Source organism: Neopsephotus bourkii, unplaced genomic scaffold (genome assembly GCF_033783945.1).
Source record: "Neopsephotus bourkii isolate Nb327-2 ecotype Australia unplaced genomic scaffold, CSIRO-AGI_Nbou_v1 NB_133, whole genome shotgun sequence".
Taxonomy (NCBI): Eukaryota; Metazoa; Chordata; class Aves; order Psittaciformes; family Psittacidae; genus Neopsephotus; species Neopsephotus bourkii.
Window position 1 is genome coordinate 88,025 of NW_026900650.1, and position 27,360 is coordinate 115,384.

At 55.1% G+C, this 27,360-nt stretch overlaps 2 protein-coding genes across 2 annotated transcripts in view; both read right to left on the reverse strand.

The window, feature by feature from the left end:
- Positions 1 to 1,645: 1,645 nt before the first annotated feature.
- AKAP8L (A-kinase anchoring protein 8 like) lies at positions 1,646 to 11,747 on the reverse strand. The gene is made up of 12 exons (XM_061368018.1): positions 11,696 to 11,747; positions 11,252 to 11,459; positions 7,246 to 7,708; positions 6,614 to 6,737; positions 6,168 to 6,223; positions 5,790 to 5,826; positions 4,158 to 4,248; positions 3,342 to 3,483; positions 3,045 to 3,150; positions 2,728 to 2,858; positions 2,317 to 2,412; positions 1,646 to 2,206 (listed from the first exon to the last, which is right to left on the reverse strand). Exons 1-12 carry the CDS (start codon positions 11,745 to 11,747, stop codon positions 1,832 to 1,834), a joined length of 1,881 nt encoding a protein of 626 aa, XP_061224002.1. The 3' UTR covers positions 1,646 to 1,831.
- Positions 11,748 to 13,461: 1,714 nt separating this feature from the next.
- LOC133220190 (protein Wiz-like) overlaps positions 13,462 to 27,360 on the reverse strand; it is a 41,509-nt gene continuing 27,610 nt past the window's right edge. Inside the window, 7 exon segments of the mRNA XM_061368106.1 lie at positions 13,462 to 14,672; positions 14,812 to 15,004; positions 16,093 to 16,554; positions 17,249 to 17,779; positions 19,845 to 20,381; positions 21,590 to 22,087; positions 22,806 to 22,970. Coding sequence (XP_061224090.1) covers positions 14,513 to 14,672; positions 14,812 to 15,004; positions 16,093 to 16,554; positions 17,249 to 17,779; positions 19,845 to 20,381; positions 21,590 to 22,087; positions 22,806 to 22,970 — 2,546 coding nt within the window. The 3' untranslated portion in view covers positions 13,462 to 14,512.

A 27,360-nucleotide genomic window follows, 5' to 3' on the forward strand; every position in this document is an offset into this window, starting at 1 on the left:
GTGCGTTCTCCAACAGACCCAATGGGCAGGAGATGGATGGAGGGGAGGGAAGCAAGAATTCCACTTGCTTTTCCTTAAGGAAAAGCAGCCGCATCCAGAAACCACCACCACGGGGATCAATGGAGCAGCTCCAGCCTGTCCCTTGCGGAGCTCCACTCGCTGCTTGGTTTTCCTTGGAGATTCTTCATTCCAGGAAGCTGGAATTTGGCTCCTGGTGACTTTTCCAAGCCGATTTCCTCCCTTTCCGTGCTCTGAACCCGCAGCATCCCCATGGACAAGGATGGATCCTCCATCTGGATCCATCCTGCTCAGCCCCCTCTTCCCAAACTGCGTTTCTCAAGGCATGGGGACAGGAAAAGGGGGAAGTAAGGGAATAAAGCAGGAAGGTGGAACTCATACAATGGCTTTGGGATGGATGATCCACAGGGATCTCACCTTCAGGAGCCAGTATTTAATGAGACAGGCATTAAATGAGCTCCATCACCCCTGAAATCCAAGGCATTCCCTGGAATGCTGTCTGGAAACCCACCTTGACCCCCACACCCATCCTCAAGCACAGCAAAACCCAGCCCCGTTGCTTCCAGGATGGCACCAGCACATTCCAATGGAGATCAGAGGCTTCCTATGGGGAAAAGCAGCAGGAAAAGCTGGAATCCAGGAGGAGGAGGAAGCAGCAGTTGGGGAAGGAGGAAGCGAGATTCCCCTTGGCAGGAGCCGCATCCTCACCCGCCTCCGAAGCACAAGGCGCGAACACGACCGCCTCCGAGGCATCCCTCGGAGCCCTGGATCCTCCTCGTGCCTTTTCCAGCCATCCAAGTGGGAATTGCACTGCTCTGATGTGAATCAAGCAGGATCCTGGGATCTTCATTATCCCGATAAAGAGAAGCTGCTGGGATTAACCTGAGATGCCCACCTGGAGGGGAAGGGGTGGCTGCTTGGGAAAGGCCAATGGGCAGGGCTCTATGGATCACCGTGGTGCAGAGGGGATGGAATGATCCCTGTCTTGATCCCACCTCGGTATTCCCAAGGTTTGAAGCTAGGAGCAGTCTTCACATTGGTGCTGAACCCTTTCCCAAGGGAAAACATCTCCTGTCCAAAGAGTCTGTGAGGCAGGACATGGGGTGAGCACATCCTTATCCCTCAGCCCATCCTGCAGGGAAGCTCCTGCAATGGAAGCAGGAATGGCATGGAAACGAATGTCCTCATTCCAGGAAAGAGGATCCCTGCTCCTGGGAATGATGAACGACTGTGACGGAGACAGGAACACAGGGAACCAGGCCACAGCATTCCCAACCCATTCCTAAAAGCTTCCAGCATCTCCCAAGCTGCTGCAGGGCATCAGAAACGAAGGCAGAGCCGCAGGGAATGTCGGGACAGTCCCTTTTATCTCCATAATACTTGGAATACCTGGAAAATCCAAGTGGTTTATGAACAACACAACGCTGACACCACAGTTTCCTCGGCACAATAAAACAGTGGGGGGGGGGGATAGCACAGCCAGGTGGGAGTCAGAGGCAGAGATTGGAAACCCAGGGCAGAATTCCTGATGCTTCCAAAGGGCCCAACCCCATCGCTGTTCAATCCAATGGGATGAGGTCGCAGCAAGGAAGTGCTCTCAGCTACAACCCCTTAGCGCCTAAACCCCAAAGGTTTGCTTAAAAACCCCTCAATTCCCCCCAAAATCACTTTAAAGGGAAAGGCTTCCACTGCCTGCGGGAGTGGAGTGGGATGAGAGCTTGGAATATGTGCTATGGAATTCACAGGTACAGGTATGGTTTAAACCCCCCCTAAAACACCAGCTCTTTCCCACATCATTCCCCCCCTCCATAGTTTAATCCCCATCTTCCTCCTCTTGTGCTGCAGCAGCTTCCTCGCTCCCCTCCTCATCTTCTGCTCTCTGGTGCTCTCCCTCCTCTGGAAGCAGGGAATTCTGCTCCTCCACATTCCCTGCATCCCATTCCATCTCTGCTTGTGCTTGTGCTTGTGCTGTCTCTGTCCCTCTTTCTTCTTGCTCCCCCCCATTCCCAGCACGTTCTGCTTCCAGATCCCCTTTGGCATCCTTGTTTTCCTCCTCTGGATTCTCCTCTTCCAGGTTTTCCTCCTCGTCCTTGTTTTCATCTCCTCCTTCCTCCACATTCCCACTGGCTCCTTCTCCATCCTCCTGCTCCTCTTTCTCCTCTGGGTCATCCGTGAACGGATTCTCTCCCTGGAAAGAGAAGGGAAATCCTCATCTCCAAACCCCCCTCCAAGAGCAGCTCCCAAGGGAGAATTCCAGCATCATGGAAGTGCTGCTTCCAGCCTGACCCCAACCCCTACCTTAAGGTACCGCTCCAGCTTCTTACTGATGAGCTTGTTGTTGAGAATGCTCCTTGCAACCACGAGCGAGGATTTCTTGGATTGCTCCATCATGGCCTGGATGGGAGGGGAATAAAACCCACTCAGTTTTGCTCCTGAAGGCAGGAATTAGGCACAGGTCAGCAGCAAAGAGAAACAGGGAAAACCTATGGGAAACATCCTATAAATCATAGGATCATGGAATGGTTTGGGTGGGAAGGGACCTTAAAGCTCTTCCACTCCAAGCCTTGAACTTAGGAGGGTGCTGGCACCACAAGGACATGAGGATTAACACCACCCTCTGCAAACAGGAGGATCCACGTGGATTTAGGAACGACTGGAACCAATCCCACCCGAATCCATGCTCCTGGAAGCCTGGGAGCCCCAGCTCACCCTGCGGTTGTGGTTGTGGTCCAGTGACTTCAAGTGTTTCTGGATGATGCCGTACTGCATGGGGATGAAGAGGTCGCAGGCAGCACAATGAGCGGCCTCCACCTTCTTGATGAAATGCTCCATGCCAACGTCTGCAAATGAAGGGATTTCACTGGGAAAGAATCCCGGGATTTGGGCCCTGTTCCAGGTTTTACAACATCTCCCCTCTTCCAATCCCAATGACCTCCTCCCTTCCAGTCCCAAACCCTCCCTACCCCTCCAACCTCCTCAATCCAACCCCAACCAAGCCACTCTTACCCATAGGAGCAGGACCTCACCTTGTGTAAGGTCCTGGTCCCTGTATATCTGCTGAATGACGGCGTTGATGTCCTCGATCCCTTTACGGCGCTCCTCGGTTTTCCTTGTTTTATTGGCAACGTATTCCTGCAGGGAATGGTTCACTTTAACCCTTGGAGCTTTCCTCCCACCTCCCTCTTCACCTTGTCCACCAGTTCCCACCATGGTTACTTAGGGGAGCAGCTCAGGAGCTTTACAGCACCCCCAAGCTCATAGCTGATATTCCCACTATTAAGGCTCAATTCCCAAAGGAGCCTGTCCATGGATCCAGAGCTCACCTGGAGGAAATCTGCTGTTTGCTGAGGGAGCTTGGTTCCAACAAACTTGAAGTGTTCCTTATGGAATTGGCTCTCCAGGTGACCGCTCATCTCGTCGTCGTAGAAGGTGCGGTATTTGCACAGCGAACACACAAACTGGATCCTGTTGGGAGGGAAAAGAGCCCCAAATCCATCATTCCCCCTCTATGGCACCGCATTCCCACTGGATCCACTCCTTCCCTCTACTTAAAGAGGAGCAGATGAACTCATGGAAGTCTCCAAGCCTTTGCATGTCCTGGGCTGCATCCCCATAGTGTGAGCAGCAGGTCCAAGGAGGGGATCCTGCCCCTGTGCTCTGGTGGGACCCCACTGGGATGCTGCATCCAGCTCTGGTGTCCTCAATAGGAGGAGCAGGGCCACAGGGATGAGCAGGGGCTGGGGCAGCTCCCATATGGAGAACACTGGGGCTGGAGATGAGAAGCTGCGTGGAGAGCTCAGAGCAGCTTCCAGTGATGGAGGAGGCTGCAAGAAACATGGAGAGGGGCTTGGGCCATGGGATGAGAGGAGCAGCTTCCAACTGGAAATGGGAAGAGTTGGATGGGATACTGGGATGAAGCTGTGAGGGTGATGGGACACTGGGATGGGTTGGATGGAGAAGGTTGGGATGCTCCATCCCTGGCAGTGCTCAAGGCCAGCTCGGAGCAAGCTGCCCTATGGAAGGGGTCCCTGCCCATGCCTTGGGACTGGATGAGCCCCCCGGGGCACAAGGGGATGGAGCCCGGTTGCCTCCAGTACCACGGGCACCCCAACCCCAGTGTGATGCAGGGGGACCGGTACCTTTCCACCATGCGGTCCCGGTGCCTCTTCTTCTGCCTCTCCGGGGTTCTCCTCTTCATGCGGCTGATCTCCTCCTGGATGGTGAGAGCACCTGAGCGGTGAGAGCAGGAGCGGAGCTCAGGGCCCCACAGCACCAAAGGGTCAGGGACAACCCACACAGGCAAAGAGACCCACATCAGAGATAGGGCATCCCTAATGTGACATAGAGCATCCCTAATGACAGATAGGGCATCCCTAATGAGATATAGAGCATCCCTAATGACAGATAGGGCATCCCTAATGTGACATAGAGCATCCCTAATGAGAGCATCCCTAATGAAACATAGAGCATCCCTAATGAGACATAGAGCATCCCAAATGAGAGAGCATCCCTAATGAGAGATAGGGCATCCCTAATGAGACATAGAGCATCCCAAATGAGAGAGAGAGCATCCCTAATGAGAGCATCCCTAATGAAACAGAGCATCCCTAATGAGAGCATCCCTAATAAGAGATAGGGCATCCCTAATGAGACATAGAGCATCCCAAATGAGAGAGCATCTCTAATGAAACATAGGGCATCCCTAATGAGACATAGAGCATCCCAAATGAGAGAGAGAGCATCCCTAATGAGAGCATCCCTAATGAAACAGAGCATCCCTAATGAGAGCATCCCTAATAAGAGATAGGGCATCCCTAATGAGACATAGAGCATCCCAAATGAGCATCCCTAATGAAACACAGAGCATCCCTAATGAGAAATAGAGTATCCCTAATGAGACATAGAGCATCCCAAACGAGAGAGCATCCCTAATGAAACATAGAGCATCCCAAACGAGAGAGTATCCCTAATGAGAGATAAGGCATCCCTAATGAGAGATAGGGCATCCCTAATTAGAGATAGAGCATCCCAAATGATAGAGCATCCCAAATGAGAGATAGAGCATCCCAAATGAGATAGGACAAGGGGTGATGGGTTCAAACTGGAACAGGGAAGCTCAGCTGGGAGATAAGGAAGCTCTTCCCTGGGAGGGTGCTGGGACACTGGGATGGGTTGGATGGAGAAGGTTTGGATGCCCCATCCCTTTTCAAGGCAGGTTGGACACAGGGCTTGGAGCAAGCTGCTCTATGGAAGGGGTCCCTGCCCATGGAACTGGATGAGCTTTAAGGTCCCTTCCACCCAACCCATCCCATGATCCTGTAATCAGCTCCCCATGGATGAGTCTGGAGGGTGGGAGCAGAGGGAAGAACCCCATGGAAAGACTCCAATGTGGTTTCCCTGGAGCATCCCAGGACCACGTTTGTGCTGCCCATGGATGGGATGGGCAAGCAAGAGCCCTGATGCATCCCACCAGGAGGCTTCCCCCCAGCCCTCCTGCTTCCCTAAGCTCCCTTCAGATACCCCAATGCTTCTCCAACCGATCCCATTGCTCCAAACCAGGAAGCTCCATCCCAAACTCCTCACCCCAAGTCAAGTCAATGGCACATGGGAAACCCAACCCACCCGGAGCAAGGGCTCCAGCTCCTCCCCAGGGATTCCTTATCCCTGAACAAAGGATGGGATCTGACTGAATGCAGCCGAATGTGTTCCATGTCCCTGTTTCCTCCCATGGGATTGCCCTCTATGGGAAGGGGGCACAGGCACCACCTCACCTTTCTCCGTATCTTTTCCTTCTTCCTCTTCCCCTTCCTGGAAAGGCAACGTTGGGAAGTTACAACCCAGAGAAGGGGATGCCTGGAAGCTGCTTTGACTCCTCCTGGCATTGGAGGAGCAGCATCTCCATTGGATCTGCCTGCCCCATAGCCTCTTCCTGCAGGGATATCTCACCCCATCACACCAAAGGGGCTGGATGAGGGGGTTACTTCACCCCCATGCAGTGACACAGGCTAATCCCACCCTCTGGCATTCACCACTGGATCCAGGGGTTCTGCTCCCCACCTGCTTTGGGAATAATGTGGGATTGCAGGGATCTGCCCTCACCGGAACTCCAGCTTTCAGTGATGCCCAAGCAGCCTGCAGGAGGTACTCACCCCTCTGGAGCCTTCCTTCTCCTCTTTCTCTCCTGATTCTCCTTCTGTTCCCTCCTCTGGAAGGAACAACACAAAGAGCAGGAATCATGGGATCAACCACGTTGGGAAAGCCCTTACCCAGCCCAACCCCTACCCCAAGGCACTGAAGGCGTCAGCTCCATGCATTGGGAACACTTCCAACCCGTTCCAATGCCTGAGCATCCTTTGGGGAAGGAATTGCTCCCAATCTCCATCTAACCCCCCCCCCGAGGGCGTTTGGTTGTATCCCATCCCTTGGGAATACCCCAACCCCATCCTGGCTCCATCCTCCTGTAGGGAGCAATAGGGTCCACCCCCCCCCAAGCCTTCTCTTCTCCAGATGGACCCAACAGCTTTGGCAGCACATGAACCCCATGGCAGCTCCCAAAGGGGCGAATCCCAGTGCCAGGAAGCCGCTGGGCTCCTACCGTTGCCGGAGTCGGAGTTCTCGGAGCCGTCCGTCCTGGCTGCTCTGCTCTCGCCATCATCGGAGCTGTTCGGGAGCTTCCTCTTCTTTGTGCTGGGCTCCTTCCTGAGCTTCTTCTTCTGGGGCTGGGAAAGAGGAAGGAGAAGAGGGATCCCTTCCATAGAGCAGCTTGCTCCAAGCCCTGTGTCCAACCTGGACTTGAACAGGGATGGGGCATCCAAACCTTCTCCATCCAACCCATCCCAGTGTCCCACCACCTCCCAGGGAAGAACTTCCTTATCTCCAATCTGAACTCCCCTGTTCCAGTTTGAACCCATCACCCCTTGTCCTATCCCTGATGAAGTTCCCTATGCACATCCTTGGAGCCCCATTCAGCCCCTGGAAGCTGCTCTGAGGTCTCCATGCAGCTCCTCTAACCCCGATGTTCTCACCCCGCCACCATCCCATAATGCAGGAGCCAAAGGAAACCAAGATCTGGGGATTCAAACACCCCACATTGAGTCAATGGAGCACAACCTCCTTGTTCCAGTTAGGAGATGCCAAACCACATGGAACCAGCACTTCCCAGTGTGTTGGGGGGCGCATGGAGCTGTTGGGAATGACATCCAGGAGGAGATGACACTAAACACTTACTTTATAATCCGAATCCCACATTCTCCAGCTCCTCCTCATGCGCTGCTTCATCATCCCTCCTCCATAGCGCATGCCCCCTTGGAAGCCTCGCATCCCTTGGAACATGCTGAGTTCTGGGATGATGTTATGGGAGAAGAGGGAAGGGAGCCTGGAGGAGCCATAGGGACCGCGGGACCCCATGGCCTGCGGAGCCTCGGTCCATTGTCCGCTCATCCGCCCGGGATACGCCGACGCCAAGGGCCTGTTGCTGCGGTTTTCCCTCCCCCAGTTCTGGCCCCGTTGCCCAACGTTCTCCCGAGCTCTGGCCTGGAATTGATCCCGGCGATTCCCATAGAAGCCGTCGTAGGGCCCCTCGTAGGAGCCGTCGTTGTCGCGCTCGGCCTCGCCGTAGTCGTAGCCGGGCCGATAGGCGTCGCGCTCGGCCGTGGAGGGCCTCGAGTCGTAGGAGTCGTAGGAGTCGTACCTGCGAGAGGCAGCAGGGAGGGATGGGGCTGGGGTGCAGCAGGAACCCATCAAAAGCCAGGAAAACCCATTAAAACACAACAAAATGCACCAAAAAGTCATCAAAATCCAAGAAAATGCACCAAAAATTCATCAAAATCCAACAATCCCCACCAAAAAGCCAACAAAAGCCATCAAAAGCCATTAAAACACAACAAAACGCACCAAAAAGTCATCCAAATCCAACAAAACCCACCAAAAAGTCATCAAAAGCCAACAAAACCCATCAAAAGCCAACAAAACCCATTAAAACACAACAAAACGCACCAAAAAGTCATCCAAATCCAACAAAACCCACCAAAAAGTCATCAAAAGCCAACAATCCCCACCAAAAAGTCATCAAAACCCACCAAAAAGTCAACAAAAGCCAACAAAAAGTCATCAAAACCCACCAAAAAGCCAACAAAAGCCAACAAAACCCATCAAAAGCCAGGAAAACCCATTAAAACACAACGAAACGCACCAAAAAGTCATCCAAATCCAACAAAACCCACCAAAAATCATCAAAATCCAACGATCCCCACCAAAAAGTCATCAAAACCCACCAAAAAGCCAACAAAAGCCAACAAAAAGTCATCAAAACCCACCAAAAAGCCAACAAAAGCCAACAAAACCCATCAAAAGCCAGGAAAACCCATTAAAACACAACAAAACGCACCAAAAAGTCATCCAAATCTAACAAAACCCACCAAAAATCATCAAAATCTAACGATCCCCACCAAAAAGTCATCAAAACCCACCAAAAAGCCAACAAAAGCCAACAAAACCCATCAAAAGCCAGGAAAACCCATTAAAACACAACAAAAGGCACCAAAAAGTCATCAAAATCCAACAAAACCCACCAAAAATCATCAAAATCCAACGATCCCCACCAAAAAGTCATCAAAATCCAACGATCCCGACTAAAAAGTCATCAAAACCCACCAAAAAGTCAACAAAAGCCAACAAAGTCATCAAACCCCACCAAAAAGCCACCAAAAGCCACCAAAACCCATCAAAAGCCAAGAAAACCCATTAAAACACAATAAAGCCCACCAAAAAGTCATCAAAATCCAACAATCCCCACCAAAAAGTCATCAAAACCCACCAAAAAGCCAACAAAATCCAACAACAGCCAACAAAAAGTCATCAAAAGCCAAGAAAACCCATCAAAAGCCAAGAAAACCCATTAAAACACAATAAAACCCAACAAGTCATCAAAATCCAACAAAACTCACAAAAAAATCATCAAAAATCATTAAAATCCAACAATCCCCACCAAAAATCATCAAAACCCACCAAAAAGTCATCCAAATCCAACAAAACCCAACAAAAAGCCAAAAAATCCAGCAAAAAGTCATCAAAATGCAACAAAACCCACAAAAAAATCATCAAAACCCAACAATCCCCACCAAAAAGTCATCAAAACTCACTAAAACCCACCAAAAAGCGAATAAAATTCAACAAAACCCATCAAAAGCCAAGAAAGCCCATTAAAACACAACAAAACCCTGCAAAAAGTCATCCCCATCCAACAAAACCCACAAAAAAACAACAAAATCCAACAAAGCCAAAAAGTCATCAAAAAGTCGTCAAAATCCAACAAAACCCAACAAAAGTCATCAAAAACCACCAAAACCCACCAAAAAGCCAACAAAATCCACCAAAAAGTCATCAAAAGCCAACAAAATCCATCAAAAACCAAGAAAACCCATCAAAAACCCACCAAAAAGTCATCAAAATCAAACAAAACCCAAGAAAACCTACCAAAAAGTCATCAAAACCCACCAAAAGTCATCAAAATTCAAGAAAACCCTTCAAAAAGTCATAAAAAGCCAACAAAACCCATCAAAAAAAACAACAAAAGCCACCAAAACATCATTACAATTCAACAAAAGCCATCAAAACCCAAGAAAACCCACCAAAAAGTCATCACAAATCCAACAAAACTCACCAAAGTCATAAAAAACCAACAAACCCCACCAAAAAGTCATCACTGCCCACCAAAGTCATCGAAATCCATCAAAACCCATCAAACCCCACCAAAAAGTCATAAAAATGCAACAAAACCATCAAAACGTCAGCAAAAACCCATCGAAAGCCACCAAAACTCAGCAGAATCCACCAAACTCCATCAAAACCCAAGAAAACACACCAAAATTCACCAAAATCCAAGCAAATCCAGCAAAAGTCACCCAAATTTATCAAAACCCAATAAAACCCACCAAAACCCATCGAAACCTCACCAGAATCCATCAAAACCCAAGAAAACCTACCAAAATTGACCAAATCCATCAAAACCCAAGAAAACCCACCAAAATCCATCAAAATCTCACCAAAATCCATCAAAACCCAAGAAAACCCACCAAAACTCACCAAAATCCATCAAAAAAAACACAACACCAAGACTCACCAAAATCCGTCAAAAACCCAAGAAAACCCACCAAAACCCATCAAAACCCACCAAAACTCACCAAAATCCATCAAAACCTCACCACAATCCATCAAAATTCACGAAAACCCGTCAACTCACCAAAATCCCTCAAAACCTCACCAAAATCTATCTAAACTCAAGGAAACCCACCAAACCTCACCAAAATCTATCAAAAACCCAAGAAAACCCACCAAAATCCATCAAACCCCAAGAAAACTCACCAAAATCCATCAAAACCCAAGAAAACCCACCAAATTTCACCAAAATCCATCAAAACCTCACCAAAACCTACCAAAACCCAAGAAAACCCCGCAGAACTCACCAAAATCCCCTAAACCCCATCAAAACCCAACCAAATTCACCAAAAGCCCCCAAAGCCCAGGTTTTTAGGTGTCTTCTTCACCCAAGGGATGCCACTTGCCATGGAGCACCCAGAGGCTCCACTGGTGGAGGAACCTTTGCTCCATGGGGGGGGTTTTACCCCTTCAGAGCAATTGGGTCCTTCTGGCCTTGGAAAAGGTAGGACCATGGGATCACGGGATCACGGGATCATGGGATCATTCACATTGGGAATGCCCTTCAAGCTCATCCAGTCCAACCTTACCCCAGCACTATCAAGGCCACCCCTAACCCATGGCATTCAGAGCTCCATGGGTTGGGAACACTTCCAACCCATTCCAATGCCTGAGCATCCTTTGGGAATTGTTCCCAATCTCCATCTAAACCCCCCCCACGAGGCCGTTTGCTCGTATCCAATCCCTTAGGAATATCCCAACCCCATCCTGGCTCCATCCTCCTGTAGGGAGCAATGAGCTCCCCAAGTGCTCAACACAATGGGACAACCCCTGCATTGGTGCTGCTGGAATTCTTGCCTCCAGCTCCATCAATCCGCACCCACACCTCCTTTTCCATGAGGAAAACCAGTGTTGAATGGGGCAGGTTTAGGCCATGGATCCAGATCCTTATGGAGCCCATCCCCATTCCCCCCCCAACCTGGTGCCATTGGGATGCTCCCCATCCCCTCATCAACGAGGCCACCATTGGTGCCCCCATCCCTACTTCTCCATAAGGATCAATGGGAGCAGCACTCACCTGTCCCCGGATCCATAGTGCGCTCCCTGCATCGCATCCGTCTCCAGGTTCATCTTCCCCAGGGCGCCCTCGGCAGCGCCGGAGCCGTCCGGATTCACGTCCATGTCCGAGTTGGCCACTTCCCAGGAGGTCGAAGTGGCCATTCCATAGCCGTAATTCCCGGAGTTCTCCTGGCTGTAGCCATAGCTGTAACCGTACCCCTCATAACCTGGGGGGAAAACAGGGATCACGGCTTCACTCCCAGCTCCCCTTTGGATCCCGAGGTCACATCATTGAACCCAGCTCCAATTCCTCCTTATTCCAACTGGGAACTTGATCCCGTTGAAGGGATCGATTCCCTCATGGAGCCCCATTCCACACTTCCCTCTGCTCCGCATGGGAATCAACCCCATTGCCCACAGCAGGGCATCCATAAACCCCATTCTGGGTTAACACAGGGGTGACCAAGAGCCACTTCCGCATCCAATGGGATGAGGCTCCGGAGCGCGTTTTCCATGCATTTTAGAGCAGAAAGGGATGGAAAAGCTTGCTAAAAAAGATGAGTTTTGTGACGAAACGACCCCAAAATCTCCAATTCTCTGCTTAAAACAGCTTTTCTATTCCACTATCATTACTTGCCTCTGTTTGTCCCGGAATTCCAGTCTCCATAACCTGGAATAGAATGGAAAAGCCATTCAATGAGTGTGACATTGCCATGGATCAGGAGATTCCCGTTTCCCAGCATGGAAACGGAACAACGTTCCCAATAATCCATGGATCCTGCCCCAGCCTCAGCCCAGCCACGCCATGTCCCCATAACGACATGAATCCCAAACCGGGCTCCGGGGGGATGATTCCATAAGGGAATCCTTTGGGAAAGCGGGAATAACGCCTGCTCTGATCCAAGAGACAGGGACACAAGGGGGGGGGGGGGGGGGTTATCCCATTCCCCCCCACACCGACATGGATCCCTCCACAGGGAAGGTGGACACAGGGATGGGATGAGCCGGGAATGCGATAGCCAAGGGGAAAGGGCGACTTCCAGCCTTATCCATGGGGATGCTCCCTCACGAACCGGGGCTGATCCATTCATTCCCCGCCTTGTCCCCGCTCCAACCGGACGCGCAAACGGGAACGACCCCGTCCCGACGGGAACCGGGTCCAAGCCCCGACGGGACCGGACCGGACGGGACCGGACCGGAGCCTCCCCCCCCCCTTCACAACGGACCCGGACCCAGCCCCGCCGCCATCTTGCGCCGCCGCTCACCCGAGTAGCTCATGATGGCGGCGCCGCCTCCTCCTGCGACCGGCTTTAACAGTCCCCCGCCGGCCCCGCCCACCCCGCTCTCATTGGTCGGCGGCCCCGCCTTGCCCCGCCGCTATTGGTCCCGGAGAAAGGGGGTGGAGCTCCCGGCCTCCCATCCCGTTGGTTGGTTGCTCTGCTCGCAATGGGACCCGCGAAGCCCAGAGCTGACTGGTCGGCGCGGCGAGGAGGCGTGGCCGAAGCAGTTCTGCCTCTCTCATTGGTCAGCTATGAAGCGGGCTACACCCCCATCCCCACTTGAGCCAATCGCGCAGCAGATCGTTAGCCCCGCCCCTCCCGGTCCCAGCGCCTGCTCCTATTGGCCCCCTCCGCGGAGGCTCCGCCCCACCCACGTGAGGGCCGCGTGCTGGCAGCGGGCGCGTTGGCGCCCCCCCGCGGCTGCCCGACGGCGTGGCCTCAGCGTGACCTCAGCTTGACCCCGTGACCCCATTCCCAGGGGTCAAGTTCCCATTCTGACCCATTCGTGACCCCAATTCCTGAGGTCAAGTTCCCATCCCGACCCTATGACCCCATTCCCAGGGTCACAGCCACATCCTGACCCTATGACCCCATTCCCAGGGGTCACAGCCACATCCTGACCCTATGACCCCATTCCCAGGGTCACAGCCCCATCCCGACCCCGTGTCCCCATTCCCAGGTTCACAGCCACATCCTGATCCTATGACCCCATTCCCAGGGTCACAGCCACATCCTGATCCTATGACCCCATTCCCAGGGTCACAGCCACATCCTCACCCTATGACCCCATTCCCAGGGGTCACAGCCACATCCTGACCCCGTGTCCCCATTCCCAGGGATTAAGTCCACATCCTGACCCTTTTCCCCCATTAAACCACCCCAAACCCTGCCGAATCCCAGCCCCCATCACAGCATTCCAGGCATCCAGAGACTGGGCTCTTCTCCCGGCTTCATTTCCAGAAGAATTTAATCCATCGTCCCACATTCCCGGGTACAGGAATCATCAGAAAATGTCCCAAAAAAACACCTTGGAAATGAAATAAAAAAAAAAAAAAAAAAAAAAAGAGAGAAAAAATATTTATCCGTTAAAATTCCTCCTGAAATTCGGAAGTTTTTGGGAATTCCAAATAAAAATGAAGATTCCTTAGTCCTACACAAATCTAGAGCTTAAAAAAGTCAGAAAGTCTATGGAGCTAGACAAGGGAAAACCAAAGGAATAAGAAAGCAACAGTGAAAGTGGGGCTGAGCTGACTCCTCCCAGTGCCGCCGCAGCCCATTCCCAATGGGAACACTGGGAATGTCACCCTTGGTGGATGGGGGGGGTGCAGGGTGAATCCCTCGGGATCCGTGACTGCGGTGGAATGAAGCCGGAGGGAAGCGGCGGCGTTTGGGGTGGGAAAAGGGGATTTTTGGGAACATGCAACCCCGGAATGGCGGGATTCCGACATCTACGCGAGACTAAAACTCCTCTTTTTGCCTATGGAAAAAACCAGGAATCCCAAAAATAATCGAATATACATTAACTCTAAAGGGTCATATACAAAATCCACAGCGTTTTCCGGGAACGTGGCTGCTCCCGACATTGGGGGGGGCCCCGCTCCAGCTCCATCCCGCTGGAGGCGACACCGTTTGTTCTTTGGGTTAAAAACAACCAAACCAATGGATTTTGGGAATGAAGAAGGGGGAAAAGCCCCCCCCCCATCCCCTCCCCATACTGAGTCGCTCCCGATCCGGATCCCGGTTGTCTCCCATGGGATCACTGAGGGTTGTCTGGATCCATGTAGTGCTTGTGGTTGGGATTGTGTGTGTCCCCCCCCCGCCAGCTCATCCCCTTGGATATGGGGGAGCTCAGGAGGGGGGCAAAGGCAGCGCTCGCCCCCTCCCCTGCCTTTTCCCAACCATTTGACAGAACAGGGAATTGTGGATGCGGGAAGAGGGGTGAGGATGCTCCAGCCGCATCCGCGGTCGCTTCCCGGTGGGAGCCGGGATTCGGGCTGCGGTTACTGAGCCTCAGCCATAGCGGGAGGCTCGGGCTGGGGGGGGGCTTCTCCCCGTAAAGGATCCACTTTGGAGAAATTCATTTCCAGGATGTGCCGCTGGAGATGCCGGACCCATTCCTCCTGGATGGAGAGGGGCCCTTGGAATTCCACCTCGCAGAACCTATGGAAACACGGTGTCAGCTTTGAATGGTTCCGGGTGGCATGAGGTGGATCCCTAACAAAGGGAGATCCACGCTGCCCGGAGCAGGGAAAGGCTGGGACAGGTTATCCCTATGGATACGGATGTGGGATGCACCTACCGGCATTTGAGGGTGTAGATGTTCCCCACGAACTTGACCAGGGAGGTCTGGGGCGGGCGAGGGACCAGGGATGGGACCGGCCTCACCCGCGGCGGCGGCTGCCGCGTCTCCTCCATCTTCTGCTGGAATTCTGCTCCTTCCTCTTCCCGGTGGATTGGAGCATCCAGGGGCCGCGCCTGCCTCCGCTCGAACTCTGCCAAGGGGGAAGAGGTGGGAATGAGGGGGGTTAGAGCGGGATGGGGACGGCACCGGTGGTACGGGCACTCAGTTCAGTTCTGGATGTGGGGAGAAGGCCCTGCGCGTCACAGGGAACTGGGAAGAGGAAGAGGAGGAATGGGAGCAAGAGGAGGAGGAAAAGGAGGAACAGAAGGAAGAGGAGGAAGGGGAAGAGGAAGAAGAGGAGGAGGAATGGGAAGAGAAAGAGGAGGAGTAGGAAAAGAGGAGGAGGAGAAGGAGGAAGAGAGGAAAAGGAAAAGGAGGAGGAACAGGAACAAGAGGAGGAGGAAGAGAAGCAGGAGGAGGAAAGGAAGAGGAGGAGGAAGAGAAGGAAGAGAAGGAAAGGGAAGGAGAAGAGGAAGAGGAGGAGGAACAGGAAGAGAAAGGAGGAGGAGGAGGAAAAGAAAAGGAATAGAAAGAGGAGGAAGAGGAAAAGAGGAGGAGGAAGAGGAAAAGAGAAAAAGGAAGAGGAAGAGAAGAAAGAGAAGGAAAGGGAAGGGGAAGAGCAAGGGGAAGGAGAAGAGGAAGAAGAGGAGGAATCGGAAGAGAAAGGAGGAGGAGGAAAAGAAAAGGAAGAGAAGGAATAGAAAGAGGAAGAGGAGGAGGAAAAGGAGGACAAGGAGAAGAGGAAGAAAAGGAGGAGGAGCAGAAAAAGAGGAGGAAGAGGAAAAGGAGGAGGAAAGGAAGAGGAGGGGAACAGAAGGAAGAGAAGGAAAGGGAAGGTGAAGAGCAAGGGGAAGAAAAAGATGAAGAAGAAGAGGAGGAAAAGGAGGAGAAGGAATAGAAAGAGGAGGAAGAGGAAAAGAGGAGAAGGAAGAGGAGGAACAGAAGGAAGAGAAGGAAAGGGAAGGTGAAGAAGAAGATGAAGAAGAGGAGGAGGAATAGGAAGAGAAAGGAGGAGGAGGAATAGAAAGGAGGAAGAGGAGGAGGACGAGGAAGAGCAAGAAAAGGAGGAGGAGCACAAAAAAGAGGAGGAAGAGGAGGAGGAGGATAAAGACCCCCCTGGCACTGCTGGCAATGGGCAGAGGGACCAGGCTGGGCTATTCCCATCTCCTCCCCACTCACTGTTGATGTTGGAGCGCTGATGCTCCTCCAGCTTCACCAAGGAGAGCGGGGACGTGATCATGGGCCGCTCGGCACCGCTTCCCCCATCCAGGATCTTGCCGGCCTCACCGGGAGCCAGCTCTCCCGTCAATCCCTTGCTCAGGAACGCCATGCCACCGGCCTGCAGGCTGAGCGGCACCCGCCGCGCGCCGCCGTCGTGGTGGTGGTGATGGTGGTGGTGATCCCGGGAATGCGAGGAGTTCCGGAACTTCTTGGTGAAGGGGCGTCCCCCTTGGATGTAGCTCCGGTAGGCGCCGGCTTTCTGGGGCCGGTGCCGGATCCACTCGCTGAGGGTCTCGATGGGGGAGCCGTTCACGCACCATTCGGTGACGCCGAACTGCCGCAGGTGGGCCCGCGCGTGGCTCGCCAGCGCCTTGCGGTTCTCGAAGTAGAGGCCGCAGAGCTCACAACAGGCTTCGCCGGCTGCGGGCAGGGAAACAGGGAGGCATGGAATGGGATGGGATGGGATGGAATGGGATGGGATGGGATGGGAATGGGGGGCAGCAGGCAGCTCCAATACGCTGCCATCCTCTAGAGCATCCCAACCTTCTCCATCCCATCACCCTCACTTCCTGCTCTCCCAAGCTGAGCTTCCCCTGTTGCGTTCTGAACCCATCACCCCTTGTTCTATCCCTGATGAAGATCCCTCTCCACAGCCTTGGAGGCCCCCTTGGTCACTAGGAGCTGCTCTGAGGTTTCCACGCAGCTTCTCCATCCCTCAATGTTCTTCCATATGGGAGCTGCTCCATCTCCTGCTCATTGTCCTCTGGCCCTGCTCCAGCAGCTCCATGGCCTCATATTGAGGACATGGAGCTGGATGCAGCATCCCAGTGTGGTCCCACCAGAGCACAGGAGCAGGATCCCACCCTTGGACCTGCTGCTCACGCTGTGGGGATGCAGCCCAGGGTTGAATGGGACACAGCTGGGATGCAGCACGCGACCTGTTCCCCCCTGTGGGTCTGAAATTCCCCTTTTCCACCCTTTCCTATGGGCCTGGTGCCCCTATGAAGGAGGGAAATGTAGACAGGGGAAGCAGCCACCCCAAACCAACCCGCTCTGCCCCCCCTTATTCCCTACATCCCAAGGGGGCATCCCCACTGCTCCTCCCCACACTCACACGTGTGCGCAGGTTTGTCGTGCACGGCCTTGGCCTTGAAGGGCAGCTCGGTCTGGATGAAGCTCTTGTGTTTGATGTCACCGTGAGGACCCAAGCGCTCATCCTGCAGCGGCCGCTTGGCCGCCAGCGGCGTCAGGAACCCACCTTGGGCTTTGCTGTTGAGAGGTGAGAGCGAGAGCTCCCGGTTCAGACTGGAGCTCCCGGGGCCCGGCTTCCCCGGCCTCCCACCTAAGGGAGTCAGGGTCATTCCCTGTAGGATCTTCCCGGTGGGTTTCGGCTCCAGCCCTTCCTCCCCGATGCCTTTGGGGGGTTCGATGGAGGAAGGGTGAGGTTCCTTCTTGATGACACACGGCTTGGTCTTCTTCTTGAGGATCTCCCGTAGGGTGTCGATGGGGGAGCCGTTGACCGACCACTCGGTGACCCCCATCTGGCGCAGGTGGGAGCGCGCGTGGCTGGATAAACCCTTGCGGTTCTCAAAGTATTCCCCGCAGAACTCGCAGCGGATATCCCGCACCGGCTCCGCTCGGGATGCTGCGGGAAACGCATGGGATCCAATGGGAGAAGAACAATGTGGAACACCCCCCATTCTCCTTCTGCTCCTTCCCAGCCCCAGTGGTGGTTCCTCAACACCTCAACCCATGGGAGATGCTGTGGGGTGCACCAGAGCAACATAGGGAGGCATCAGGACTCCCAGAGTAAGGCAGAACATGGGGTTCCATGAGGGAGCATGATCGCACTCAGCCCCATGGATGGAACATGGGGACAACTATGGACCTTGATCCCACGTACCCCTACAGATGGAACAAGGGGACAACTATGGATTCTGATCCCACTCAGCCCCACAGATGGAACAAGGGGACAACTATGGACCTTGATCCCACTCAGCCCCACAGATGGAACAAGGGGACAACTATGGACCTTGATCCCACTCAGCCCCACAGATGGAACAAGGGGACAACTATGGACCTTGATCCCACTCAGCCCCACAAATGGAACAAGGGGACAACTATGCACCTTGATCACACTCAGCCCCACAGACGGAACAAGGGGACAACTATGGGCTCTGATCCCACTCAGCCCCACAGATGGGACAAGGGGACAACTATGGATTCTAATCCCACTCAACTCCACAGATGGCACAAGGGGACAACTATGGACCTTGATCCCACTCAGCCCCACAGATGGAACAAGGGGACAACTATGGACCTTGATCCCACTCAGCCCCACAGATGGGACAAGGGGACAACTATGGATTCTGATCCCACTCAGCCCCACAGATGGAACAAGGGGACAACTATGGACCTTGATCCCACTCAGCCCCACAGATGGAACAAGGGGACAACTATGGACCTTGATCCCACTCAGCCCCACAGATGGAACAAGGGGACAACTATGGACCTTGATCCCACTCAGCCCCACAGATGGAACAAGGGGACAACTATGGACCTTGATCCCACTCAGCCCCACAGATGGAACAAGGGGACAACTATGGACTCTGATCCCACTCAGCCCCACAGATGGAACAAGGGGACAACTATGGACCTTGATCCCACTCAGCCCCACAGATGGAACAAGGGGACAACTATGGACCTTAATCCCACTCAGCCCCACAGATGGAACATGGGGACAACTATGGACCTTGATCCCACTTAGCCCCACAGATGGAACAAGGGGACAACTATGGACCTTGATCCCACTCAGCCTAACAGGTAGAACAAGGGGACAACTATGGACCTTGATCCCACTCAGCCCCACGGATGGAACAAGGGGACAACTATGGACTTCGGCCCCACAGATGGAACATGGGGACAACTATGGACCTTGATCCCACTTAGCCCCACAGATGGAACAAGGGGACAACTATGGACCTTGATCCCACTCAGCCCCACAGATGGAACAAGGGGACAACTATGGACCTTGATCCCACTCAGCCCCACAGATGGAACAAGGGGACAACTATGGACCTTGATCCCACTCAGCCCCACAGATGGAACAAGGGGACAACTATGGATCTTGATCCCACTCAGCCCCACAGATGGAACAAGGGGACAACTATGGACTCTGATCCCACTCAGCCCCACAGGTGGAACAAGGGGACAACTCTGGACCTTGGTCCCACTTAGCCCCACAGATGGAACAAGGGGACAACTATGGACCCTGATCCCACTTAGCCCCACAGATGGAACAAGGGGACAACTATGGATTCTGATCCCACTCAGCCCCACAGATGGGACAAGGGGACAACTATGGATTCTAATCCCACTCAGCCCCATGGATGGAACAAGGGGACAACTATGGATTCTGATCCCACTTAGCCCCACAGATGGAACAAGGGGACAACTATGGATTCTAATCCCACTCAGCCCCACGGATGGAACATGGGGACAACTATGGATCTTGGTCCCACTCAGCCCCAAGGATGGAACAAGGAGACAACTATGGACCTTGATCCCACTCAGCCCCACAAATGGCACAAGGGAACAACTATGGACCTTGATCCCACTCAGCCCCACAGACGGAACAAGGGGACAACTATGGACTTCGACCCCACTCGGCCCCACGGATGGAACAGGGCAGGTGGTAACCATGGACTTACAGAGGTTCAAAGGAGACATGTCCTCCCGCGGGGCCCAGGCTTGGTCGGAGGGATGAGGCTCTCCATGGAGTCCTCCCGACATCATCTCCCGCTTGATCTCCACCCTCAGGTGATCTTGTTTGAGTTTCTTCTGCAAGGAGGGAGGAGAAAGGCCTGGAAACATCTTCCGGGCGGTGGGAGGTGGGGACGAGGTAGGAGATTGCCCCATGGGGCTGCCGGTTTGCTGGACCTTCTTGGGGAGGGTTGGGATGTGAAGCTCTCCGGGCCCGCGCGCTTCCAAGGATCCTATGGTGCTCAGGAGGCTCTTGGCCATGGTTTTCTGGCCGGGAACGCCGGGATTGGAAGCGCTGCTGCGGGGTTGGCTCCTCCGTTTGAGGATCTCCCGTAGGGTGTCGATGGGGGAGCCGTTGACGTACCACTCGGTGACCCCCATCTGCCGCAGGTGGGAGCGCGCGTGGCTGGATAAACCCTTGCGGTTCTCAAAGTATTCCCCGCAGAACTCGCAGCGGATATCCCGCACCGGCTCCGCTCCCGAGGCTGTGGAGATGGGGGGCAAGGAACAACAGGGGTGAGGGGACCGATGGACACATCCCAGCAAATGGGATGAGGCTCAATGAGGTCTTTAAGGGGATGGAGGGCATCCCATTGACACCAGGTTGGAGCTGCTGGAGGGGCTGCAGAGGGGTCTGGGTCCATGGGATGAGGTTCAGCTCTAAGCCTGCCGCTTGGGCCACAGCAACCCCATGGAAGGCTCCAAGCTTGGGGAAGAGCAGCTGGAAACTGCTCCTGGAAAAGGCACTGGGGGTGTGGATTGATGGAGCTGAACTTGAGCTTGGAGCCAAGAATTCCAGCAGCATCCTGGTCTGGAGCAGCACCAGTGCAGGGATTGGCCCCCTGTGCTGGGCATTGGAGACATCATTGCTCCCTATAGGAGGATGGAGCCAGGATGGGCCTGGGCTCTGCTCCCAAGGGATGGGACAAGAGGAAACGGCCTCAAGCTGCTCCAGGGGAGGTTTAGATGGAGCTGAGGAACAATTCCTGCCCCAGACCAGTGCTCAAGCACCGGAACAGACTGGAAGTGTTCCCAACCCATGCAGCTGAGACCCTCAATGCCAGTACCACATCCCAGAGGATAACCAATGACCATCATCACTGTATTGGGATGCAGAGTTAAGGCAGATTCCTGCCTGGAAGTGGGGCAGAGCCACACCAGCAGTTCCAATCTGCATGGAAAGGGAGGCTCCAGCAGGAAAACTGCATGTGGAGGGACATGGGCACAGGCAGGGCTTATCCAGCCTCTCCCAGGCTCTGTATCCATTCCCTATGGTGGGAAGAGCTCTTTGGGGCTGTAATTCCTAACCTGAGGTGGGATTTTGGGAGCTGCTGAAGCGATGCTGGGAAGGGACCCAGGAAATGAGGGAACTATGGGGAGGAGGGACCAGTTAAGAGGAGGAACCTATGGAAAAGAGGGTTTTCCACACCAGCCAAACCACAGCCTGGACAAGCCAAGGGAATAGGAGCAGGAGAGTGATGTGAGGAGCTCACAGGGCAGAGCCAGTGGTTTTCCTGAAATCCCAATGGGAACTGTGCCCTCTGAGAGTCACAACCAAGCCACCCTCATCAAGTGGCATGGGTATTCCCAACCTTTGGCTCCTCCTGGCTTGGCAGGAGCATGGATGGGAAAAGCCATGCTTTTCCCTATCCCCATCCCATAGGAAACAGGGAGCAAGCAAACCCAAACTCACTCAGATTCAAGGGTCCTTCCTCATCCGCCTGCGGCCACTGGGCACTAGGGGAGCTCTGCAGAGGGCTCAGCGACAGCTTGGAGCTCTTCTCCTCAGGGTTCTTTGGGGACGGGGACCCCGAAAGAGCCGCAGGCACCTTCTTAAGGATGGGCGACCCCGGTTGGGAAAGGCTTTTGGAGAAGCCAGGAGGGGATTTGATGGCTTTGTTCACGGGCCCATCCGTGGGGCGCTCGCCGCCTTTGCCGAGCGCCAGGAGCGTGGGGCGAGGGGACGCGGTGCTGGCCTCTTTGGGGGGTTTCTTGCCCAGGGGGGGAGCGATGGGGCTGCCGTCGGGTTTGCTCTTCTGCTTCATCAGTTCATAGAGCAGGTCAATGGGAGCCCCGCTGCTCTCTGACTCGGCCACGCCGAGCTGCCGGAGGTGGGAGCGAGCGTGGCTGGAGAGGCCTTTGCGGGTCTCGAAGCAGGCGCCGCACACCTCGCACGTGGTGAGGTTCTGGGCTGCAAACAGGAGGGAGAAGAGGGAGAAAGGAGGAAATCAGGGGTAAATGTGGTTGGAAGCACAAGGAACAGGATCTGGCCATGCTGGTTTGTCCCCCTTCAAGGGGGTTTTCCCACCCCAAGCCTGGTTTTGGACATGAAGTTGGTTCTGAGATGGAAAGAGCAAGGAAAAGAGAAAGAAAGGGGGAAATTGGGGGGTAAATGTGGTGGGAAGCACAAGGAACAGGATCTGGCCATGCTGGTTTATCCCATTTCAAGAGGGTTTTCCCCCCCCAAGCCTGGTTTTGGGCAGGAAGTTGGTTCTGAGATGGAAAGAGCAAGGAAAAGAGGGAGAAAGGAGGAAATCAGGGCATAAATCTGATGAGGAGCAGAAGAAACAGGATCTGGCCATGCTGGTTTATTCCCCTTCAAGGGGGTTTTCCCACCCCAAGCCTGGTTTGGGGCATGAAGTTGGTTCTGAGATGGAAAGAGCAAGGAAAAGAGGGAGAAAGGAGGAAACTGGGGGGAAAACATGGAGGGAAGCACAAGGAACAGGATCTGGCCATGCTGGTTTGTCCCCCTTCAAGGGGGTTTTCCCCCCCCAAGCCTGGTTTTGGGCATGAAGCTGGTTCTGAGATGGAAAGAGCAAGGAAAAGAAGGAGAAAGGGGGAAATTGGGGGTAAACATTGAGGACAAGGAATTGGGGCAAAATACTCACTTTTCAGGTCCAAGTACTCACTTTTGGGGTCCTGAGGCTCTGCTTTGCTCCCGGGTGGCTCAGGAGACACTTTGGTCCCTATCCTGGACGGGGGTGGATCCAGCTGCCCACTGGGAAGGGGTTTTTTTGGGAGGGGGGGGGAAGCCACCTCCATGGGCACCAGTTCGTCCTCTTCTGGAGCCAGAACTGTGGAGAGAAGGCCACTGTCACATCCCAAGGGTGGGAATGGTCCCAAGGGACATGGAAGTGAGGAGCTGGCTTTGGTACATGAAGGTTTTGGCTGTCCCAGAGGCTGGGAGTAGCAGATAACACCATTGGGGTGGCAGTGACCTGCCTAAGAGGTTTGGGGTGCTTGGGGCCAGTGAGAAGGGGGGACAATGGTGGCCATGTCCCTGCAGGGGGGGACACGGTGACATGGGACACATGGAAGTGGCATCGCCATGGGGGGACAAGGACACAGAGAGTAATCTGTCAAGGGAGGGAGGAAGGGAGGGAGAGAGGGATGGTGGCAGCTCTATGGGAAAGGGACAGGGATGGTGGCAGCTCTATGGGAAAGGGACAGGGATGGTGGCAGCTCTATGGGAAAGGGACAGGGATGGTGGCAGCTCTATGGGAAAGAGACAGGGATGGTGGCAGCTCTATGGGAAGGGGACAGGGATGGTGACAGCTCTATGGGAAGGGGACAGGGATGGTGACAGCTCTATGGGAAAGGGACAGGGATGGTGGCAGCTCTATGGGAAAGAGACAGGGATGGTGGCAGCTCTATGGGAAAGGGACAGGGATGGTGGCAGCTCTATGGGAAGGGGACAGGGATGGTGGCAGCTCTATGGGAAAGGGACAGGGATGGTGGCAGCTCTATGGGAAGGGGACAGGGATGGCAGCTTATGGGAAAGGGACAGGGATGGTGGCAGCTCCCTATGGGAAAGGGACAGGGATGGTGGCAGCTCTATGGGAAAGGGACAGGGATGGTGGCAGCTCCCTATGGGAAAGGGACAGGGATGGTGGCAGCTCCCTATGGGAAAGGGACAGGGATGGTGGCAGCTCTATGGGAAAGGGACAGGGATGGTGCAGCTCCCATGGGAAAGGGACAGGGATGGTCAGCTCCCTATGGGAAGGGACAGGGATGGTGGCACCTATGGGAAGGGACAGGGATGGTGGCACTCCTTGGGAAAGGGACAGGGATGGTGACAGCTCCCTATGGGAAAGGGACAGGGATGGTGGCAGCTCCCTATGGGAAAGGGAGAGGGATGATGGCAGCTCTATGGAACAGGGATGGTGGCAGCTCCCTATGGGAAAGGGAGAGGGATGGTGGCAGGTCCCTATGGGAAGGGGACAGGGATGGTGGCAGGTCCCTATGGGAAAGGGACAGGGATGGTGGCAGGTCCCTATGGGAAAGGGACAGGGATGGTGGCAGCTCCCTATGGGAAGGGGACAGGGATGGTGGCAGCTCTATGAGAAGGGGACAGGGATGGTGGCAGCTCCCTATGGGAAAGGGACAGGGATGGTGGCAGCTCTATGGGAAAGGGACAGGGATGGTGGCAGCTCTATGGGAATGGGACAGGGATGGTGACAGCTCCCTATGGGAAAGGGACAGGGATGGTGGCAGCTCCCTATGGGAAAGGGACAGGGATGGTGGCAGCTCCCTGTGGGAAAGGGACAGGGATGGTGGCAGCTCTATGGGAAAGGGACAGGGATGGTGGCAGGTCCCGAAGGGAAACAGACAGAGATGGTGACAGCTCTATGGGAATGGGACAGGGATGGTGACAGCTCCCTATGGGAAAGGGACAGGGATGGTGACAGCTCCCTATGGGAAGGGGACAGGGATGGGGGACAGCTCTCTAGGGAAGGGGACAGGGATGGTGACAGCTCCCTATGGGAAAGGGACAGGGATGGTGACAGCTCCCTATGGGAAAGGGACAGGGATGGTGCAGTCAGGGACAGGATGGTGACAGCTCTATGGGAATGGGACAGGGATGGTGGCAGGTCCCTATGGGAAAGGGACAGGGATGGTGACAGCTCCCTATGGGAAAGGGACAGGGATGGTGGCAGCTCTATGGGACAGGGATGGTGGCAGCTCCATGGGACAGGGATGGTGGCAGCTCCCTATGGGAATGGGACAGGGATGGTGGCAGGTCCCTATGGGAAAGGGATGGTGACAGCTCCCTATGGGAAAGGGACAGGGATGGTGGCAGCTCCATGGGACAGGGCCACCATCGCCGGCAGCCCCCCATGGGGACACCGATGGCGGCAGTGGGTTAAGGCCGCTCTCAGCCCCGCCGCGCCCGGGGGCAGCCCGGCCCCCCCCCATCCCAGACCCCGGTTCCCCCCGGTGGCGGTGCCGGTTCTGCACCCCCCACCCCGATCGTGTCCGTTCCCCCCCAGCGGTAACGAGAACCAAGCGCGGCCCCACAACGAGCGGCCAGGCCAGGCCAGGCCGGGCCGGGCCTCTGCGAGCACCCGCGGAGGGGATGGGACAAAGCGAGGGCCGGGGTACGGACAAAGGAGGGCGGCGGCCCGCGGACAGCGGCCTCGGCGGGGCCTGCCCCGGTGCCCTCCGCCTGCTTCCGAGGAGCCGTGGGCTCGGCCCGGCCCGCGGGGCCGCAGCGGCGGCGGCGGGGCGGGGGCGGGGGGGGGGGGGGCCGGGCGGGGGGGGGGGGGCCTTGGGTGGGCCGGGGCTGTGCGGGGCGGGGCGGGCGCAGGGGGATGGGGCCTCACCCGGCTCGGGCGCCGCCTCGGGCTCGGGTTCGCCGTCCCCGCCCCGGTCCCGGTCCCGGGGTCGCGGCGGCGCCGCCGCTTTTGTCACTTTGGGCTGCGAGGAGGTGGAGGCCGCCATCTTGGCTCCGGCACATGCGGGGCGGCCGCCAGGGCGGAGGGCCGAGCGCCGAGCAGAGCGGGCGCCAGGGCGAGAGGGCGAGCGCCGAGTGCAGGCGGCGGAGAGAAGCGCGGGGGGGGGGTGACGGTTGCCCCTCATCCAACGGGGCGCATTCCCGTTCCCAAGGGATGGGATGAGCCCGTCCAGCAGCACCCGGATACGGAGGGAGAAGGAAAAGGCCCCCCCTGAGGCCGTTTCCAGGCTCCCACCTCTGCCACAGCCGCTGGGTTTGTATCCAAAGCATGCCAGAAAGAAGGAATTCTGCCCAGAGGGATACCAGGCACCTATGGAGCTGCCCCCCCCCTCGTAGACAACACGGCTCCAGCCCCAAAGAGACAACAGCAGCGATGTACCCCTATAGAACCCAGCTGAGAACTAAGGGGGTTTGGGAACAGACATGGGAATTACAGAATTCCCAGTATTCCCAAATGCAGAAGGGAGACGCAGCCACGGCCAAGAGCAACGAGGATGAGTCCCGTTGGAAAAGGGAAGCACCAGGAAGGGAATGCACTGGGGACCAGTTGGAGTGGATGATGCTGAGGGTCCTTCCCAACCTCCTTCATTCCATGATCCCGCAACTGGCCCGAATCCTGACCTCTTTAGGGAGCTCCAAAGCCCGCAGTGGTACCCAAGGGTTCGGTGACAACACGGAGGGTCCCATCCTTTTGGGTGCTGAGGTGACCCTTGTGGGGTAACAGAGATCCAGGAGCCCTCATTCTCCATAGAAAAGAGGGGGAGAAAAGCTTTAGGCTCCGTTATCCTGGAATTCCAGGGCTCTGGAGCAGCTCATTCCTAAACTGGAGCCAAAGCTTCCAGAGGAAGATCCACAGAGCAGGCCCTGGGAAGGCTGGGCCAGGTGGGAATGCTGCCTGCTGGCTCCATGTGGGATGCGGGTGGAAGCATCCATCCCTGCTGGCCAGTTCCTTGCCAACGGAGGCAGGGTTGCCAGGTCTCCGTCAGGCTTTGGAGCTATGGAATCGCTTTAACCTTGGAGCTATGGGATCACTTTAACCACGGGGCCTCAAGTTCCTCTTTTCCTGCCCTTAAAACCTCTCCTTGGTTTAAAGGAGCCGGAGCCAAAGCCACCACCAGGAGGAGGAGGTCACAAGGAGTCGCTGTAAGGAGCTGGGAACGCAAGGAGCTCCTTTCCCCATCGGGATCCAGCTTGGGATTGAGCTGGTTTGAGCCCCATGGGGGTGCTGCACCCATCCCAACACCATCCCCTTGTCCAGCACTTCCAAACCAGCTCCTCCCATTGGGAAAGGGACGATTCCTATGCAGAAATGAGGTTATTGTGCCCGTCTGCTTTCACGTGCTGCCCTTAGGGATGCTCCTCCCTGTGCTGAGACCTGGTTGAGAGGTTGTCTCCCGGGGCTGAGTAGTGAAAAGGGAGCTGCAATTGAGGCTAAAAAGCACAGAAATGACAATATCCAGGGCATAAATCCCACCTTCTCCCTGTGGAAAGGGAAGGAGGAGCCCAACGTGAGCTTCTCCCTAACCTGGAGCTCAGCAGAGGCATCAAAGGCAGCACCAAGTAGGTCAGGAGCACAGCAGAAAGGAGCACGTTGACCTCCAGCTCAACAGGATGCGGCCCTTAAGGGACCTGACCTGGCTTTGAGGTTGGCTTTGCTGGCACTGGGGACCTCCAGAGGTTTGCTGAGTGACCTTTGGCTGTGCTTAAAGCAGGCACCATGGGATGGGAAG

Coding starts and splice junctions, on each gene's coding strand:
- AKAP8L (XM_061368018.1), bottom strand. CDS start 11,747: ATGGAAAACGCGCTCCGGAGCCTCATCCCATTGGATGCGGAAGTGGCT. Junction 11,460..11,695: donor GGATGCGGAAGTGGCTCTTG/GTCACCCCTGTG, acceptor TTTTCCCCCCAG/GTTATGAGGGGTACGGTTAC. Junction 3,484..4,157: donor CGGGACCGCATGGTGGAAAG/GTACCGGTCCCC, acceptor CCCTCCCAACAG/GATCCAGTTTGTGTGTTCGC.